This window comes from Podarcis gaigeae (assembly GCF_964106915.1).
Source record: "Podarcis gaigeae genome assembly, chromosome: 8".
In the NCBI taxonomy this organism is placed as follows: Eukaryota; Metazoa; Chordata; class Lepidosauria; order Squamata; family Lacertidae; genus Podarcis; species Podarcis gaigeae.
The window spans coordinates 49,967,256-49,984,981 of NC_139684.1; the positions used below are offsets into that span (position 1 = coordinate 49,967,256).

Sequence of the window (17,726 nt, forward strand, 5' to 3'; positions counted from 1 at the left end):
TTTTGGTTCAAGTAGTTTTGGAAAGTGAGAATTAGACAGATTAGCCTACATAACTGTGAATTGAATCAAATTTCTCCCCCATCCCTACCTTCAGACCTCACCCTTCCTTTTTTTTCTCCTGGAGGGAGAGATGAAGGGAGAGAGCCAGCTGGAAGAGGATGGCTGGGCCATTTCCTGTTTTGTTTTCAACAGGCTTCTTTCCCATTTTTTGCATCTAGGTTTGTTCTTCCTTGATCCATCTGTTACATCACCTGCTTTCCTTGTTGACCTAGATAGGTGACTTGAGAAGCCAAGGCATTGTTTACAAGTTGAAGGGAAAACCAAAAACACAGTTCTGCTTCCTTACATCATAATCATTAACAGGTGACAGCAGAAACAAATTACCATACTTCTCTTGAAATAATTAAGACAAGGTCACCCAAATTATTGGCTTTCACATTACATGCAGTCAAAGTACAACACCCTTGGTTAGGAAATTTCCAAAGCAGCTATATTAATGGAGAAACACATGGGTCTTCTTACAGGTGAAGTTCCTTGAGCGTCCTCAGCTTTGGGAGTTTATTGAGCATGAGGCATTGGGTTGTTCCACATTTCTTTCTCTTCCAAGCTGACTGAGACAGATCATATTCAGCGCAGCGCACCCCATCCCACACCCAAAGGAAATCATTGCATTGTGTGCATGCATGAGTATGTAGGGTGTAATTCTGTGCTGTGCTATGGCAAATGTTTTTTCTGCTTGCCTGATGCAATCTTCCCCCCCCCCCCCCGTTATCACTAAATACTGTTCTGGGGGTCTTCCTGACCACCCAGAGCCAGTTTTAGGGAAGGAGAGGGGGAAAGCCCCATTTCACAAGCCAAAATCTTTGCACAGGGCTCTTTAGGCGAATCCTGCCCGTAATGTCTGCTTCTTGTAATGTTACAGACAGATGCAGAGTACTAAATTTTGTGCTTTATGGTGGGAACTAGAATACTAAAAGCTGGTCAACTCCAACACACAGCCTCAGAATCAAGGACAGAGGTGGGGAAATCTCAGGTCTAGGTGGGGGAATCTGCAGGCCTCTCTATCTGGCCTTTGGGACTTACTCAAGGTCATACACACTCCCCAGTTACACCCCTCACCATCCTGGGGTGTTTATTTAGCTGAACATGTCCTCTATCTCTGATAATGGCGCTTGCTTGCTTGCTTGGGTGGAAGATAGAGGGGTGAGTGTGCAGAAACCAGTCTTCCGTACAAAGCTAAATTTACATTAATTATTCTACTCATTTTTTTCACTGGCCTCACAAAGATTTTGTGACCCCCATAAAAGTTTTCCAGAATGAAATGTGGCCCTTGGCCTAAAAAATACTTCCCACCCTGATATGGGATGAGCCTTAGCATTTATTTAATTCTTCTTTTTATTAATATTTTTAGGCTGGTTTTCTGGGCAAATGCCTTTCCAAAGGAGCTTACAAGCAAAATAAAAGATAGGTGCACTTTTATCAACTTCTAGGTGCACTATGGTGATAGCTGCCAGAACTAGAACTAAGAACCTGCAAATCTCTGCATTGTTGCCCATGTGGCAAGGTACAAGGCCTGGGAGTTACAGCATTCCCATGGTAGTAAATGCTTCCTGGACTTCCAATGCACCCATGCAGGCCACTGGCGTTAGAAATGCAATAAAAGGCTTCCTTTTCTGACTTCACCTGGGCAACAACAATATCCCCTGGCTTTTGATGTTTGGGAATGAGCCTGAGGGTGAGGATTGCATCCCTCCTCCTTTATGTGTACAAGTTTCAGTATGGGCCTACATGTCCAAATGCAAACACAGGTTTTATTTACATATGTACCACCCTTTCATAAAACATCAGGGCGGTGTACAGAATTGTAAAAACATTTTTAAAACCAATAAAAGCAGCACAAAACAATCATTAAAAAGACTGGCTACTCAAGAAAAGTTTAATCGGCTGCATAGGCCTGTCCACATAATAAAAAATCTTAAGAGATGTCTGCCAAATGTCTCTTTGAAGCATGTTCCACAGCATGGGATCAGCAATACTAAATGCCCAACTTCTGGTTGGGGCCAGTGTAATAATTGGGTTGTATTCAACTACGTCCCAGGCAGAATGCACCCACTGAAAAGAATGAACTTGTTAATTCATTTCAATGGGTTGACTGTGAAATTACTTGGGCTGCATTCAGACAGCACTTTATTCCATTTTTCCAACATTTACTTACCTGACGATTTCTGCATTTTATCTTATCTTATATTTCACATGATGCTAAAGTCACATTTGGAAATCTAGTGGAATCTAATGGAACTAGCACTCATTTCTATGTTAAAAAAAATCTGTCTGCAGAACCGTTAACCTGGGAAATAGTAGGAGTTTTGTGTGGCAATGTTCACCACCGTTCATGTGATGAAATGGAGTGGTTTATGCAACACAATACAGATTTTTATAACTTTAGCATGAAAAATTATTGTCTTACATGACAAGATAAATCATGCATACAAAACATGGATCCAACTCTGAAATAAAGTCGAGCAAATGGATGAAGGCGCTGAAGACACCAGGCACCATTTAATCCAGGTCTGATGTTTACAACAGCATTCTTCCAAAGAATACATGCATAGTCTCAGCATATAACAACACACTCCTATGCACAATTAGAAGTACATCCTATTAAGTTCACTGGGGAATACTTACAAGTAAATATGCATAGGTTTGTGCTGCAAATCTCTGAACATTATTTGTTGCTTACTGCTGTGAGCATGTTCAGAGTGTATCTTCCACTCACTCCACACATCAGGAGTTTGGGTATGGTTGGCTAATCTTATACCCCGTAGAGATTCTGAATATTAAGCAGTATAGAAACACCTACAATAAATAAATAATAGCCTATGGCTCCCTGGATGTTGCTGGGCTCCCATCAATCTCACAAACACGGCCTCAGGGGCAATTGTATTTGTAATTTATATATTTATAATTCATTTGGTTTTTCAAATTACAGTTTTATGATCACATATTCAACATACAACAGAAAGGCAAGATTCCATAGAATCTCCTGGACTTCCCTCCTCCCTTTTGTGGGTCCTATTGTTAATCATTTCCTCCTGCATCTTTTACAATAACCCAAATGTTCATTTATATTATATCCAAAATCCACCATCAAACTACAAGTGTCTAACCCTACTCACAATTTTAACAGTTTACAGTAGTTTTTAAGCTAAATTAGTCAATTGGGCAATTGTAATTCAGCAACGTTCGGAGGGCCATAGGTTATGGCGCGCGCCCCCATAACCTAAATGAGCAAGCTCAGCGCAAGGCAGATGGAGAGCCGCCTTGGTGCCTCTGAGCATAAGCGGAGCGCCCGCCCTGCTTTGCGCGCGTGCCGGTAAAGAGGATAAAGCGTATGTTGTTGTTGTTGCTGTCATCCCGCGTGGTGTTCATGACATATGCCGTCCGTTTCGTCCAGCCTGGAGGCGATAATCGCAGCTGCCCAGTTCCTTCCCCTCCATCCCACCGGCGGCGGCGGCTCCTCCTCTCCGGCAGGCGGAGCCGGGATGGGCCGGCGCGAGGATATGATGTCAAGGCCGGAGCCGGGGCTGGGATGTATGGTGGGGGACCGGCTCGGATGCGAGGAGCCGGAGAGCGGCTGAGGCGAGAGAGAAGACGCGAGGCGCGGAGGCAGCTTCGGCCTGCTGGGCGCGTGAGGAGGAGGAGGAGCGGAGAAAGGCCGCCTTGGCCTGGCGGAGTCAGGCCCCTGAGGAGAGAAGGAAAAGGCGCGAAGGGAGAAGAGGAGGCGGCGGCGGCATCGGCGACCACCACCACCCCTTAACTCCTGCTGCTAAGAATTGGGCTCCGTCCGGTTGGGGACGCCGCGATGTCGAGCGGGGCGGCGGGCAGCGCCGTGTCGGACCCCCAGCACCCGGCCCGGCTCCTGAGGGCGCTGAGCTCCTTCCGCGAGGAGGGCCGCTTCTGCGACGCCCATCTGGTGCTGGAGGGCGAGGAGATCCCCGTGCAGACCAACATCCTGGCGGCCGCCAGCCCTTACATCAGGTGAGGCACGGCCTCGTCGTTGGGTCTTACTTAACACCACGAGCATGTGCAGAGTGCACCAGGCGGGTGTGTTTGGAGGGGAGAGCATTTCCTGGCTGCACATGCGCAACACACGCGTGTCATTGTTGTCGTTATTAGCCCCATCTCGAAATTAGCTGGCAAGCTCGGCTCGAGGCAGTGCGGTGTAGCGGTTAGAGCGGCCGCCTAACATTGGGGGCGGGTGGGCGGGACCCGCGTCCAGATCCCCATTTGGCCGCGAAGCACCGCGGGTGACATTGGAGCAGTCAGCCGAAGCTACCTCACAAGGTGGTGAGGATAAATTTTGGGGAGAGGTTAACTATGTAGGCCGCAGTGAGCTCCTTGGAGAAAAGGTTAGGATGTAAGCACAATAAATATGAAAGTTTGATCCTCAGTAAGGAACTTGAGCCCTAGGAGTCCTTGGTCCTGCTCTCCTGTCAGCAACAGGAGGTGGTGAGATGTCTCTGGGAACCTGGCAGGTAGCACCTGTTGTTTAAAAAATACTGTTTGTTTTAAGAATCAAACAGTTGGTTTGTTGGACCAGGACTTCCAATTGTAGCTTAAGGCAATACTTGCTAAGGACAGCAGGAGAGCCTTGCTGGATGAAACCAGGGTGGGTCTATCAAGCACAGCATTTCCAACCATAACAACCAGAGGCTTCTGGAAACTTGACCTGCAAGTCCTGATCTTGCTAGCAGGATTCATCATGGTTTCTTAAAATGTGTTGCTGCTTGTGAGCTTTGCAGAGGCATGTAGCTTCTTGACCACCGTTGACAACAGCTTTCAGTTAGTTGCCTTGGAAATTCAAAAGTAGGTGATGGTAGTGATGGCCATCTCTAATTTTTTGTGTGTGTGTGTATGCCGAGAACATACTTCTTATGAAAAAATGGAGGTCTCATTTAGATATGATTGGTATACAGTGGTACCTCTGGTTAAGAACTTAATTCATTCCGGAGGTCCTTTCTTAACCTGAAACTGTTCTTAACCTGAGGTACCACTTTAGCCGCCACGCGATTTCTGTTCTCATCCTGAAGCAAAGTTCTTAACCCGGGGTAATATTTCTGGGTTAGTGGTGTCTGTAACCTGAAGCATCTGTAACCTGAAGCGCCTGTAACCCGAGGTACCACTGATGAATTATTCTCTATACTGATGAATTGCAACCCTCCACAAACACATCTTCAGGGTTGAAGAACTAAGACTCCCAAGATGGTTTGAACCCCATCACTCCTTATTAAATGCTGTGTGCCATGGCTGAGCCCAATATCTTTTGACAGAACAAAGACTTATTCTTGAAACTGTGTTGCCAGCTTTTAAAAAAACAAAACAAAAACTGCTACTGTTTATGACAGACAGAAAGTGTTTCCTGGCTTGTTTTCCCTTAAGCATGCATTTAAAACGTGGAATAATTTGTTTAACTCTCTTAACCACTCTGGATAGTTAATACTCCTTACAGACCATATTTAGTAATCTTGGGATGTACACTTAGTTAATCCTTTACAAGTCCCCACAATACTGGGGTTCCATTAGAGAGAACATTTATTTGATATATGAATGCTGCAGCTGCATGCCAAAGAATTAATGAAAACAGGGGGCGTGGGTTGTTACCTCCTTCCATTGTAAAACATAGGAAGCTGCCTTAGACAGACCATAGGCTTATCTGGCTCAATACTGTCTACATTGACTGGCACCAACTCCATTGGGTTTCAAGCTGAATATGCTCTTCCATTGAGTCACAGTGCTTTGCAAAAGAACTAAAGTGAGACCTGCAGTTCCTAAATTTTCTCTCTCATCCAGACACTGACCAGGCCCAGACCTGCTTAGCTTCAGCAAAATTACTGCTCAGTCTCCCTCCATACTATGCCCAGGGACCATGGTTTATGGGAAACTAGATAAGAGTATATGAATGATTAAAACAGCAAAAGGAGCTGTCTGTAACAGGAACAAGCCTATTAACTAGCCACCACATTATGGATTCAGATCTTTCTTGTTAGCTTTCATGGGTTTTCTCATTTCTTGTTGACCCAGTTGGTTAGCTAACAACCTAGCTGCTCACTCCCTTTTCTCATTTTCTCTCTCCAGCCCTGCCCTGGCCTGCTGTTTTCCTCTTATCCACACATTTCCTCAACAATAGAAAGAGAATAGATTAAAAAGTGCAGACAAAGTCCTGACTGTTTTAATAAAACACCAACTAGGTCCATACACAGACTCACAGAGTTGTATAGCTCAGCGCTGTCATTTTGACCCCATCTTGTATTGCATGCCCTTTAAAAATTTCTGAGCTACTTTAAAGCGCATTAATCTCATTGTGCTGTAAACAGGAGAAAGCATGTAGCTGTGCTTTATGATTCAGAAAGGGAGGCAGAAGCCTAGACTTGGACCAATTCCACAGGTGTGTAGCTTCTGGGGGTGAGTGCTTGCCATAGTCAGGTTATTGCCAAATTCATGCTCCCCAAGCCACTTATGCTTCCTTTCGTTAGAAAGGAATACAGGAAGTATAATTTCTTTGTTTAGCAACATTACTTATTGACATCACTGTCATCAATCCATGTTTGATGTGATAAACAGATTCTTGCAAAAATAAAAAATGACAGTTTTCATGGTGAGCGGTGGTTTTGAAATTATTGGTTAGCAACTAACTGAAAGGCAGCCACCTGGGGGGATTCATGCTTTGTGTGCTAAAAAGTTCTTTCATGTATATAGAACTGACATTATTAAGACTGACAATAAATAGTAGAGATGGGAGTTTCACAATTTGTTACATATATCTTGCAAATGCACTACTTATGCATAAGGCTAAAGTTGCTGTCTTTATAATGTTAACTATGTACTTCCTGTGCTTCATTTTAAATATATGATTTAAATATGCTTTAAATAAAACAACACACACCTGTCTAAAAGCTGACTGGACATTTTAACTTTTAAATGATATCCTTCATTATAATATGCAACTTGGTGTTTACACAATACAGTGACACCCTTAGAGAGAGAGTGTGGTGCTTTGTTATTTCCTTCTTGTGATGAACTAACAAATAAGCTCATCATCTTCAGCTGCCTGACCGAGCAGGAAAGGCCTGTCCACAACATTTTCAGCATTAGATTGTTCTCTGCTCTCCCTACTTTGATAAGTAGTTTCAGATCAAATGCATGCTGGATATTTAATCATCACTCTTTGCATAATTTGCATTGAAGCCACTTTGCATCTTTTTGAAGTGTTATGACAAATAAGCTTTGTTAAATATTGGTAGTTTGACAACTGACATTTCATCACATAGTTTATGGTTCTGGCAGCTTATAGGGCAGTTACTATCCTCCTTTATTGGTTTAAGTGTAGAAAAAGAAGAAGCTTGCTTTAAAATTATTTAGATTTGTTGTCAACACATTTGATGTTATGTTATGCTGATTGCCAATGAATATGCAGCCTAGATACTGAGGCCATGTGCACATTACCGATAATTCTGCCTCTAGTGCATTCCTACTGCCAGTGTTTAAAGCTGTGTACATATGACATCAGTCACAATCCATATCTGTTTTGTAGATTCTTGAGAAATACTCCTTTTTGGTGCATTTCCACTCAAACCAGCTGTTAAACAGAGGTGTGTACATTTGAGACAGCCATTGTGCATGCACAGATGACAGCTTCATGAATAGGAGGTTGGGGTGCGTGTTGCAGGCATGGAGAAATAAATGGGTAACACGCACTAGGTGAAGACATCCTGCCCCCTCTCTGGTGTGTACAGCAGCATGTCAGTGAGACTTGAAATTAAGCAGGAGGAAACAACCTTGCTGCGTTTTAAATGCACTAGTATGCAACTAGTATTAAACAGTATTTGGGTGTCTTCTAAAGCCTCAGTTGCTAATCCTTAACCACTGTGGTAGCATGTAGTTTGAGTTCACTGGAGAAATCAAAAACATTATGCCTTTTAATTGACAGTATTTTTAGCATCAGATAGAAATAATCCGATAATGAATTATAACAATATATAAAAACATGTCTCTATACAGTGGTACCTCGGGTTACAAATGCTTCGGGTTACAAAGTCCGCTGATCCGGAAGTAGTACCTTGGGTTGAGCACTAGGCCCCATGATGAGAACAGAAATTGCGCATCAGTGGTGCGGCGGCAACGGGAAGCCCCATTAGCAAAAGCGTGCCTTGGGTTAAGAACAGTTTCGGGTTAAGAACGGACTCCAGAACGAATTAAGTTCGTAACCAGAAGTATCACTGTAATCTGTATTGGTCCAGAAAACATGAACAACTGGCTCAGAAACATGAAAAGTTAGTTTATCTAGTGGGACTTGTTCAGCTTTAGCCTTAGTGAGCTAAAGTATTGATGCCTAGTGAAATAAAGAGTTCTGTATTTTTTTTTTTATTGTCACAACACACACAATAGTTTTAGGGACAATAATAGGAACAACAAATAAAATATTTGTAGATGGTTGTAAGCATTTGTATCCACATTTGTTCCAGAGAATTTGAGAAGGACAAGATAAGATCTTTTTCATTGAATCAGTCATTATGAGTTCAGGAGTGTGCAAGTGTTTTTTAATGCATAGGGTTTGTTTTTTAAAATTTTGAATGGTATCTGGAAAGGGAACAAAAGTGCATATTTTTAGTCAAACTGCATGTTAGATGATGCTAGGTGTACATTTTTAATTGTTTTTATCACTGCCAGTAGTTTTAAGAAAAGAAACTGTTGGGGAACCTAATCAGGAATGCAAAGAAGAGCTTTCAACCCTGTTCCCCTCAGTGCCACACCTTTACAAAACCATTCACCTCTGCTACTTCTCCTGAAGGTGATTTCTGCTGCCTGTGGCAGTGGGGCTGGGCTGGGATTTTCAGATGGAAATGGTGTGAGAGGAAAGGATTAACCCCTTATCATGGGCTACAGTTCCAGCCCAGATCTAGGACCTGTGTAGCTACTTTTTCTAAAAATAGGTGCTTACCATAACATGTAATTTGACCTGCTGTAAAAATGGAAAGTAGCTAAACTAAAGCAAATTTCATTGAACAGTAAATAGTATTTTGGCCTAGCAGAGGACCTATTCCTTAATTGTTTGTGGCTAACAGAAATACAGCATATGATTTATTTTATTTATTTTAAGTTTCACTTTACTGTACATCATTTATATTTACAATGTCCTTTAAAGGCTCAATGCATCTTGAGTGCACTCAGGAACAGACTCCTTTGGAAGCTTGTAGTCTCTCCTTCCCTGGAGGTTTTTAAGCAGAGGTTGGATTGCCATCTGTCATGGATGTGTTAGTTGAGGTTCCTGCATTGCAGGGGTTGGACTAGATGACCCTCAAGGTCCATTCCGGCTCTACAGTTCTATGATTCTATCTGCAAAGGACCCAGGCTAGGAGAAAACCTCTGCATTTTCAAGTTAGTTCAGAGTTTTGTTTTCCCATTTCATAAATAAGATTTCTGAATAGATTATAAAAAATAGTGTTTTATAGATGTTACTAAATTATAAGGAAGGGGTTTATTTAGATGGTTATTGTATTCTGGTACAGCTGGTTTAATAAATATAACTGTGCATAATTCAGAGGGTATTTTTGCAGTGAAATCCATTATGCATATTTGAAACCAAAACCAGGGTTTCCTATTAATGCATCAGGATTCTGTGTAAGGAAACTCTTCCTCCTGAAGATATGTTTTATAATAGGGCATTTTGCTAAAGTATATGTAATGTGCCCCTAGACATAATGGGGAAATGGAAATGCTGATGGATGAAAAATGAATGTCAGCCCACATGTCTAATTAAGAAAGGGAGAGACCAGAACCAGACAAAAAGCCTGTTGCCTGAAGCAAGGGGACAAGAATGAGAATTAAAATTGCCTGAGAACAAATCCCAGCTGCACAGTTGCTAGAAATTTATAAGGACTTGCCAGAGATATGTCTGTACTTATGATACTGTAATGGCTAGGTTTGCAAAGATGCTGGTAAAAGATGCAGAACAACAGTTTTTAAATTCAGCTGGGAAGAATTTACTGCTTTTAATGAAAGGGCTGGTGCCATGCTGCTTTTATTGTAATTATTTGTATGTTTTAAACAGATTCTATATATGTATATAGTTTTAATTCTATTAACGTTTAACTGTTTCAGTGATTGGTTTTCTATGTTCATGGCAATTCTTGTTGTTATTTGTAAGATGCCTTGAGTCCCATCAGGGAAAAGGCTGGGTATAAATAAATTATTATTAATAATAATAACAACAGCAGTAATAAGACATTATCATTTTTAATTGAAGCACTTGTTTATACTGTTAGGCATCCTGGGCAACACCCCTGAATTTACTCCAACCTTGGATTTGTTTACATTTAAATTTTTGATTCAGAAACGGAAGTGAGTCAAAAGAGAATCAAGAACAACTGGCAATGACTTTTTAAAAGAACACCTTCTCTTCATCCCAAGATCTGTGAACTTTGGAATGTGTGTTTGTTACTGTTTTTGAAAAAAACAAAGGGAAAGGTTGATGTAGCTCACAGTCTTGTAGAGAAGTATGTGAACCTGTGAATGACTTGGAATAGTCAGCAAAATGATGTATGGATTAGTCACCTGTGGATTAATGCTGGATCTAGATTGAGTAAGCAACCATTAAGGGTGTTTTTTTTATGGCTATAACAGCCTCCCTTTGTATCCAAGATAATATGACCATATCATCCAACCCAAAATAACTGTCCTGGTTCATATGTTACAGTAAGAAAGAATTTGACTTACCATGACTGTGCTAATGTGTTGGCTCCCGGAGAGGAGCTCACACCAGCGTTGTTCCTCCCTGGAGTCTGACTCTAGGTCAGCACAAGACAACAGCTAAGCCCAAAATTTGGCTTTAGTGTGCTGTCCAAAGCTGTGGGTTTTCTCTCCTGCTTAACCATAGAACAAATCTTGGCTACAGATGATGGTTAAGAAGGAGAGTTCATCATCATGATCCTGGGTTCAGACAATACTTAGGCTTAGTTGTTGTGTTATGCTGGCCTAAAAAGCCCAGGGAGGGGTAAAACAAATGTGATCTCCTTTTCCAGAATGAGCATGTTTGTACTACTCCATGGTTTGGCTTAGTGTGAAGGTACAAACACAGCCAGTGAGTAAGTCCCAGGTTCTAGTTTCATCTCTACCACAAATTCACTCTCCCATGACCTCTGCTCCCTATCTTCAATATGAGAATACAGTGGTACCTCGGGTTACATACGCTTCAGGTTACAGACTCCGCTGACCCAGAAATAGTACTTAACCCGAGGTACCACTGTAATAATGCTAGCCAGCCTTTTGTTGTGTAGTGGTAATAGGGCTGGCCTGCCCATGAAGCAGACTGAAGCAATTGCATTGGGCAGCAGAATCCTGTGGGGTGGTGTCCCTCCCACCTCTGCTAGGGTTGTGCAGCTGCAGTGGTGGCTTCCAATGAGATCTCACAAGAGTTCCATGATTCTTGCCAGAAGCCACAGCTGTGTGACACCAGTAAGCAAGTCTTCGGCGGAGTGGGGGGCATCTTTCCCTTTTTTCTCAGGCGGCAAAACAGAATGGGCCACCCTGGGTGGTAAAAATTATAAGAAACTAATGTGTGTAGAGTGCTTTGAACATTCTAATGTGCTATACAGATGCTAATTATTAGTACAGTGGTACCTCGGGTTAAGTACTTAATTTGTTCTGGAGGTCTTTTCTTAACCTGAAACTGTTCTTAACCTGAAGCACCACTTTAGCTAATGGGGCCTCCCACTGCCGCTGCGCCGCTGCTGTGCGATTTCTGTTCTCATCCTGAAGCAAAGTTCTTAACCCGAGGTACTATTTCTGGGTTAGCAGAGTCTGTAACCTGAAGTGTATGTAACCCGAGGTACTACTGTATTGCCATACACCCTAAAGGGGCAGGTATGAGTTTAGTGGTTGGCAAGTAGAATACAATTCAAGCTATTTTTATCTTGTGTAAACTATTCAGATAGCCAAGATATAATAAGAATCATTCTCTTTCATTTTATAAGACATCTAGCCATATATTAAATCAGTGTTTCAAGTATTCTGAGAAAATGGAAATATGTTTGATATGACTTGGATACACTGAGTGTGCCAGTGAGTTGGCATATTAGCATATCCATAGAGAGCCTTGTCTGAGGGGTGGGTGGGTGACTTTCAATTTTTTTTCTTTTCTTTTTACTTGGCCTATTTCTGTTAGGTGTGGGTCTGTAGAGCAGAGTAACATGGGTTCCCACTGATTTATCGTAAGACTGTTTGGATTACAATTCTAAATTCTAAATATAGTTTTAATATTTCTACATCTTAATGTAATGTTTTTGTCCTGTTGTTAGCCCAAAAGGCTCAAATGATTCTTGAGTAATTGTGCTGTAAACTTATTATTTCTGATGTACAAATGTCTTCCTAGAAGACTTGGTTAAAAACTACTAACATAAAAGAACCATAAATAGATCTAAAGTTGTTGCTATCTGCTGTGGCTGAAAGAGGGTGTGGGCCTGCCTATTCTGTCTCAGACTTCTTTCTTCTTTCTGCTTGGCATTGTCTGATTTTTATAGCATTTTGATTGGTTTTTATTGAAGCTTGTGAGAAGACAGATGACTAAAGCTCCTTAGTCATTGCATAAATTTGGTGGTGTGCATCACTTGGCTCCTAATTTTAATGACTGAGTGAGATTTAAATTCAGTTCTGGATATTATGTAAGAACATAACTGGGTGAGTAATAATGGTAGTCGTGCTGTTACTTTGAGTGTTTTTGGCTAATGGAAGTGTTAGGCAACATGGGTTAGCACATTCCCTTCTGCCTTTATATGTGGAATTACCATTTCTGTTACATCTTGGCATACTAGGTTGTATTTTGGTTTTTTTAATGTGATTTGTAGGCTGTTGCAGTTTAAACTCCCAAATATCATGTTTACTTAAAAAAAAACTTAATAGATCAGAGGTTTTGTGTAGCCGTTTGTTTAATGAACACAGACCCTTTTTATTTGAGCTAGTTATCCAAATTTGCATTAATATCTGAAAGATAAACATATCTCCCCATATTTATCCTTTAAAAGTTGGTGTGATAGCTAAGAACATTTGTTCAGGATTACTTTTGAACATAAACTTTTGTTCCTTGCTGGTCAGTGCAGCCATTTCAGAAAGAAACCATGAAAGAGGGGGAGATTGGACAAATAACAGATTAGAAATGTTCCCACAGGAAATAATGGAAATTGTCAGCTCGTTATGTGAACACTCGCCTAATGAATGATTTCCTGGGAATTTCATTGTGTTCAGAAAGGGAGACCTGCATGTAATATATACAGTTTCAGTTGTGAAAAATGTCCAGGGTGGACCCTGAAATTACAGCATACAAATTGAAGGAATGTCAGCTTAGGAAGGTGGTAGCTGATCTCTCTTGTTTTATCCTGCCCTGCTAGAAAAGCAGGTCTTGTGTTTGTTGTACATTTAATTGTGCAGAATTCCTAGTCCCATTTTCTTATGACATTGAAAGTGCATTAGCTGCACTGAATGTACCCCTTGGCCTTGATTGAAATTCTCTGTTGCTCTTATCCTAATTTGCTATAACCATATTTTCATGCTGTGAACACAACAGGTTTTCCAAGTTCATACCTTTAGTGTCTGCAATATGCAGGGGGCTCCATGGCAAGGGATTCTGGGGTTAGATGAATGTTGCAGGGTGGACATTCATGTGGGGTGCTGACCATACCTGTTCAGTTTGGCAGCCTCCTCCCTCCACTGCCAGCACCCAACACATGGAAGGTGGAACAACCGAGGATTTCCCCGGCCCCATGGGGCGCTGGGTGAAACTGCTGCAGTTCTCTCTGCCGCCAACACCCAATTTGCAGAGGTAGGAAGCAGGTGGAGGAAGGTAAGGCGCAAGCAAGTCTCACCCATGATATGCTGCCAGGTGAAGTTGGCATCATACTCTGGCCCTCAAACTGGTCCTGGACAATGTATTGATACATTGTCCAGGTCTACCCACCACCCACACTTCCACCATGCAGCCCAAAGCCTCCCAACAAAAACATGGCAAGCCAATGGCTTACACCGCCTAACAGACTTCTACAGAAATGACAAACCCATACCAGCACAAGAAATACAAGATAAACTAGGGGACACCCAAATACCCTGGTTGAACCAACACCAACTACACACCTCCTTAAATAGCCCAGCAATCAAAGCAACAGGCACTAGACCCCTCACCACCTTTGAAAAACTCCTCCTGACAGCAGAGGGGCACAGCAAGTGGATGGTGTCCACAATGTACAAAAAACTACTCCAAGATTCTACAAAGTTCCTCAACACAATCAAAGACCAATGGGAGCATCCTATAAGTTATTAAATAAACCCTACCCAAACTGTGGTCTAAACTACCCTTTTAAGTCCATCTCATCCAAAAGAAGGGAACTCAGTTTGAAACTAATTTATAAATAGTACCTAATATCTGGGAAGCTGTCACTGATACATGCAGGAACTTCAGCTATATGCTGGAGAGATTGTACCACCACAGGAACATACCTCCACATGTGTTGGGAATGCCCCCAAATTCAACCCTTTGGAACATCAGTCCTTCAAGAAACCTGTAAAATAACAAAGCAGGTACTAGAAGCAACTCCAGAACTGCCCTTTTAAACATTTTCCAAGACAACAATGCACACTCAGATGACAAAGAGCTCATAGGCCACTTACTCTCAGCAGCTAGGAGTGTCATAACTAGACACCTGTTAGGAGTAAACATGGACCACTGGTACCAAATTGTATGGGAAACAACCCTATTAGGAAAGCTAACCAACAAATTGAAGCTAACCAGGGGACAAACAAAAGAGGATGCCTTCACCCTGGTATGTTGTTGTTGTTTAGTAAGTATTGGAGCCTCAGTTACAGGATCTGTCCTTCCAGTGAGCACTCAGGACTGATTTCCTTAAGAATGGATAGGTTTGATCTTCTTTCAGTCCATGGGACTCTCAAGAGTCTCCTCCAGCACCATAATTCAAAAGCATCAATTCTTCGGTAATCAGCCTTCTCACCCTGGCATAGGTCAAACAAACAAAACCCACTGCAATTGACTAAATGCAACCAACTAAGCTGTGGATTCTCCAGTCTCTCGCACCGCCTTCAAAGAAACAAACAGACAAATGAAGGACTTATCTTCACAATGCTGACACAAAAACTGCACGTATACTAAGCAAAAGAATGAACGTTTATCCCCTCCTTTTTTCTCCCCCCTCCGATTATTTCCCCCCACAACCTCACAATGTGTATGACAGCAGTGTCTCACACTAACTGTAACTGACCTGTAGAAAGGACTCTGTGAATTGAAAACGGAAACATTGCATGTACCCTTGTTAACTATGGAAATCCTTTAATACAAACATTTTTTTTAAAGGCTATGTTGCTAAACTCTGCTACTAGTCCAGGCAGTGCCAGCTCTTAGTTTTGCAACATTGTAATTGAGATATTGAGACATGACCAGCTATGTCATCATTAGCTTGCCTTTGGCCTATTAAATGCTACAAATTGCAAACTTTATAATACAGTACCTTGTTTGACTTCACAAATTCTGAAAGATTAAAAAGCTGACTTTTCACCAGTTGAAAACCAATTTTTTTATTCCTTATTTTAAGAATTTGTAAGCTGTTTAGTATAAACTAAGCAATGAACAAGAGTATACAAAAATACATAAAATATAATCAATAATGAAGCAGAATGACAAAACATAATAAAAATCCATCATAGATGTTATCAACTGCAAACTAAAACAATAATTCAGCTTGGAAAGGGCCAAGTGGGGAGGAAAAAAGATAAATTCCATAATTCTGGTGACACCATACTGAACACATGGCATTGCCAGGAAGGCCTCACCAGCTGAGTGCAGAGACAAGTACCCTGGTTTTTATACAGAGATGCTGCAAGGATTTATTTTTATTTCCTTTGAGTTCTGAGGTTGCTCATCATGTACAGAGCACCTGAAAACAAGTACGTAAGCAAAATTTTTGGAAAATTGCCACTCAGAGCAGGGTGTGGTGAAAGTTGATATCTTTAATGTGCACTGCCAAAAGGCTAGGGTGTGGCCTGGAACAGAAGGTGAGGGGAGACAGAAATCCTTGTTAATTTGTTGAACAAATCTTTATTGGGAAGGGGTTTAACCTTAAAGTGCTGCATCATGTTGATGTGGAATATAATACTCCCTGAAACATTTTCATGAGCCAAAGGCAGAATTTACAGCAAGGAAGCATTACAGGTATAAAAACAATAATGATGGCTTGTCATCTTTTATATAATACAATTAAGCAATACTTCATTAGGACTAACATGGGGATGTTTTCTGGCGGATCACAAATCTTCATAGAAATAAGTTAACCTAACTGTGTCTTGGTGCCGTCAGTTGATACCAAAAGCTACCCATATAGACTTCAGCAGTAGAGAAATCTGTAGTCATTTACATTGACTTGCAGCAAAGGGCACCTGGTGGCTTTGGATCTGTGTGTGTTAATGTGGATCTGCTCCCATAATAACTGAGGGGATGAGATATAAAGTGCAAAAGGCTAACATTGGCACAGAGTGCTATTCACACCCCTCCTTCAGCCCCCTCAAGGTGATTTTCTCCAGACTTGGATAATTTCCTGTATTCTTAGGGGTTTTTTTGGGGGGAGACCTTGGACAGTAGACGGAAGGCGAGGTAAAAGTGGCATAAGTAGAGAAAGTTTAGCACCTCAATCTTTGTGTTCCTTTTGTGGTTTCTATTCCATACCTGCCCATTGTTTTACATATAATTGAGGCAGGTTGTCATTTAAAGCCGTGTATCTTCTGTCATCAAGTGTAGTTGGGCCCTGAACTTTGTCATTAGTAGGATAACACATGATACAGAGCAGGATTGTTAATTACCTCTTCCCTGTGGTAAAGGAGTTGGGTGTATGTGTGCCTGAGACGCAAATCAAACCGAGACTTCTCTTTAAATTGCAACACCTAAACAGACCCTGAAGTGTTTCCAAAAGTGGCTAATGCTGCCTTTGAATATAGGCATGAGATCTTCATTCCAGGTCCTATTTATGCCTGTGTAATGTGTTTACTGAAAAAGTTACCATTCTTTTGTTCAACCTTAAGCAATAGCATTCTGCTGACTCAGTCAGTGTTTACTTGAGTGATTTGTAATAGATTTGTATATCTGATATTACTAACATTTTTACTTTGTGTTTTGATATCCTGCCTGGTAGCTGATCTTTCCTTAATGAGGAGATGTAATTTCAGAAGTATATAGCTTATTCTTCCTATATGCATACGCACAGAGAGATAGCTAAAGAGAGAGATGCCTAAAGACACTTCACAGACCACCTGTAGCTCCGTGTTATGCAAATCCCACTTCGTGTTATATACAAACACTTAAGGTTAAATATTAAAGGTAATTTTGATGATGAATAAGACTTGTTAAACTTTCAGCAAAATGATTGCACGTATTTAACTTTGTAACCATGCCCTCTATAAGCTTTCTGCTTGAAATGGAATGCAGGTCATTACTTGTGAGTTGATCTACTGGCCAGTAGGCAACCTAGCCTATTGTTTAAATCTGGAAACCTTCAATTCAGTTTTACTCCTAAAAGAAATGAAATGAGAATAAATTAGGGGAAAACTCTTCCTGCTGTGTATTTCTTTCTCCTTCCCATTTTGTTTTTCTGAGCTGTTTTCAGTTGCCATTGAAAGCTCAG

The 17,726-nt window shown here is 41.4% G+C and overlaps 1 protein-coding gene across 1 annotated transcript in view; it reads left to right on the forward strand.

Moving 5' to 3' along the window:
• The first annotated feature begins 513 nt into the window (after positions 1-513).
• Positions 514-17,726, forward strand: part of GAN (gigaxonin) — a 31,099-nt gene continuing 13,886 nt past the window's right edge. The window contains exon 1 of the mRNA XM_083753505.1: positions 514-4,038. Coding sequence (XP_083609631.1) covers positions 3,863-4,038 — 176 coding nt within the window. The 5' untranslated portion in view covers positions 514-3,862. The remainder of the gene's footprint in view (positions 4,039-17,726) is intronic.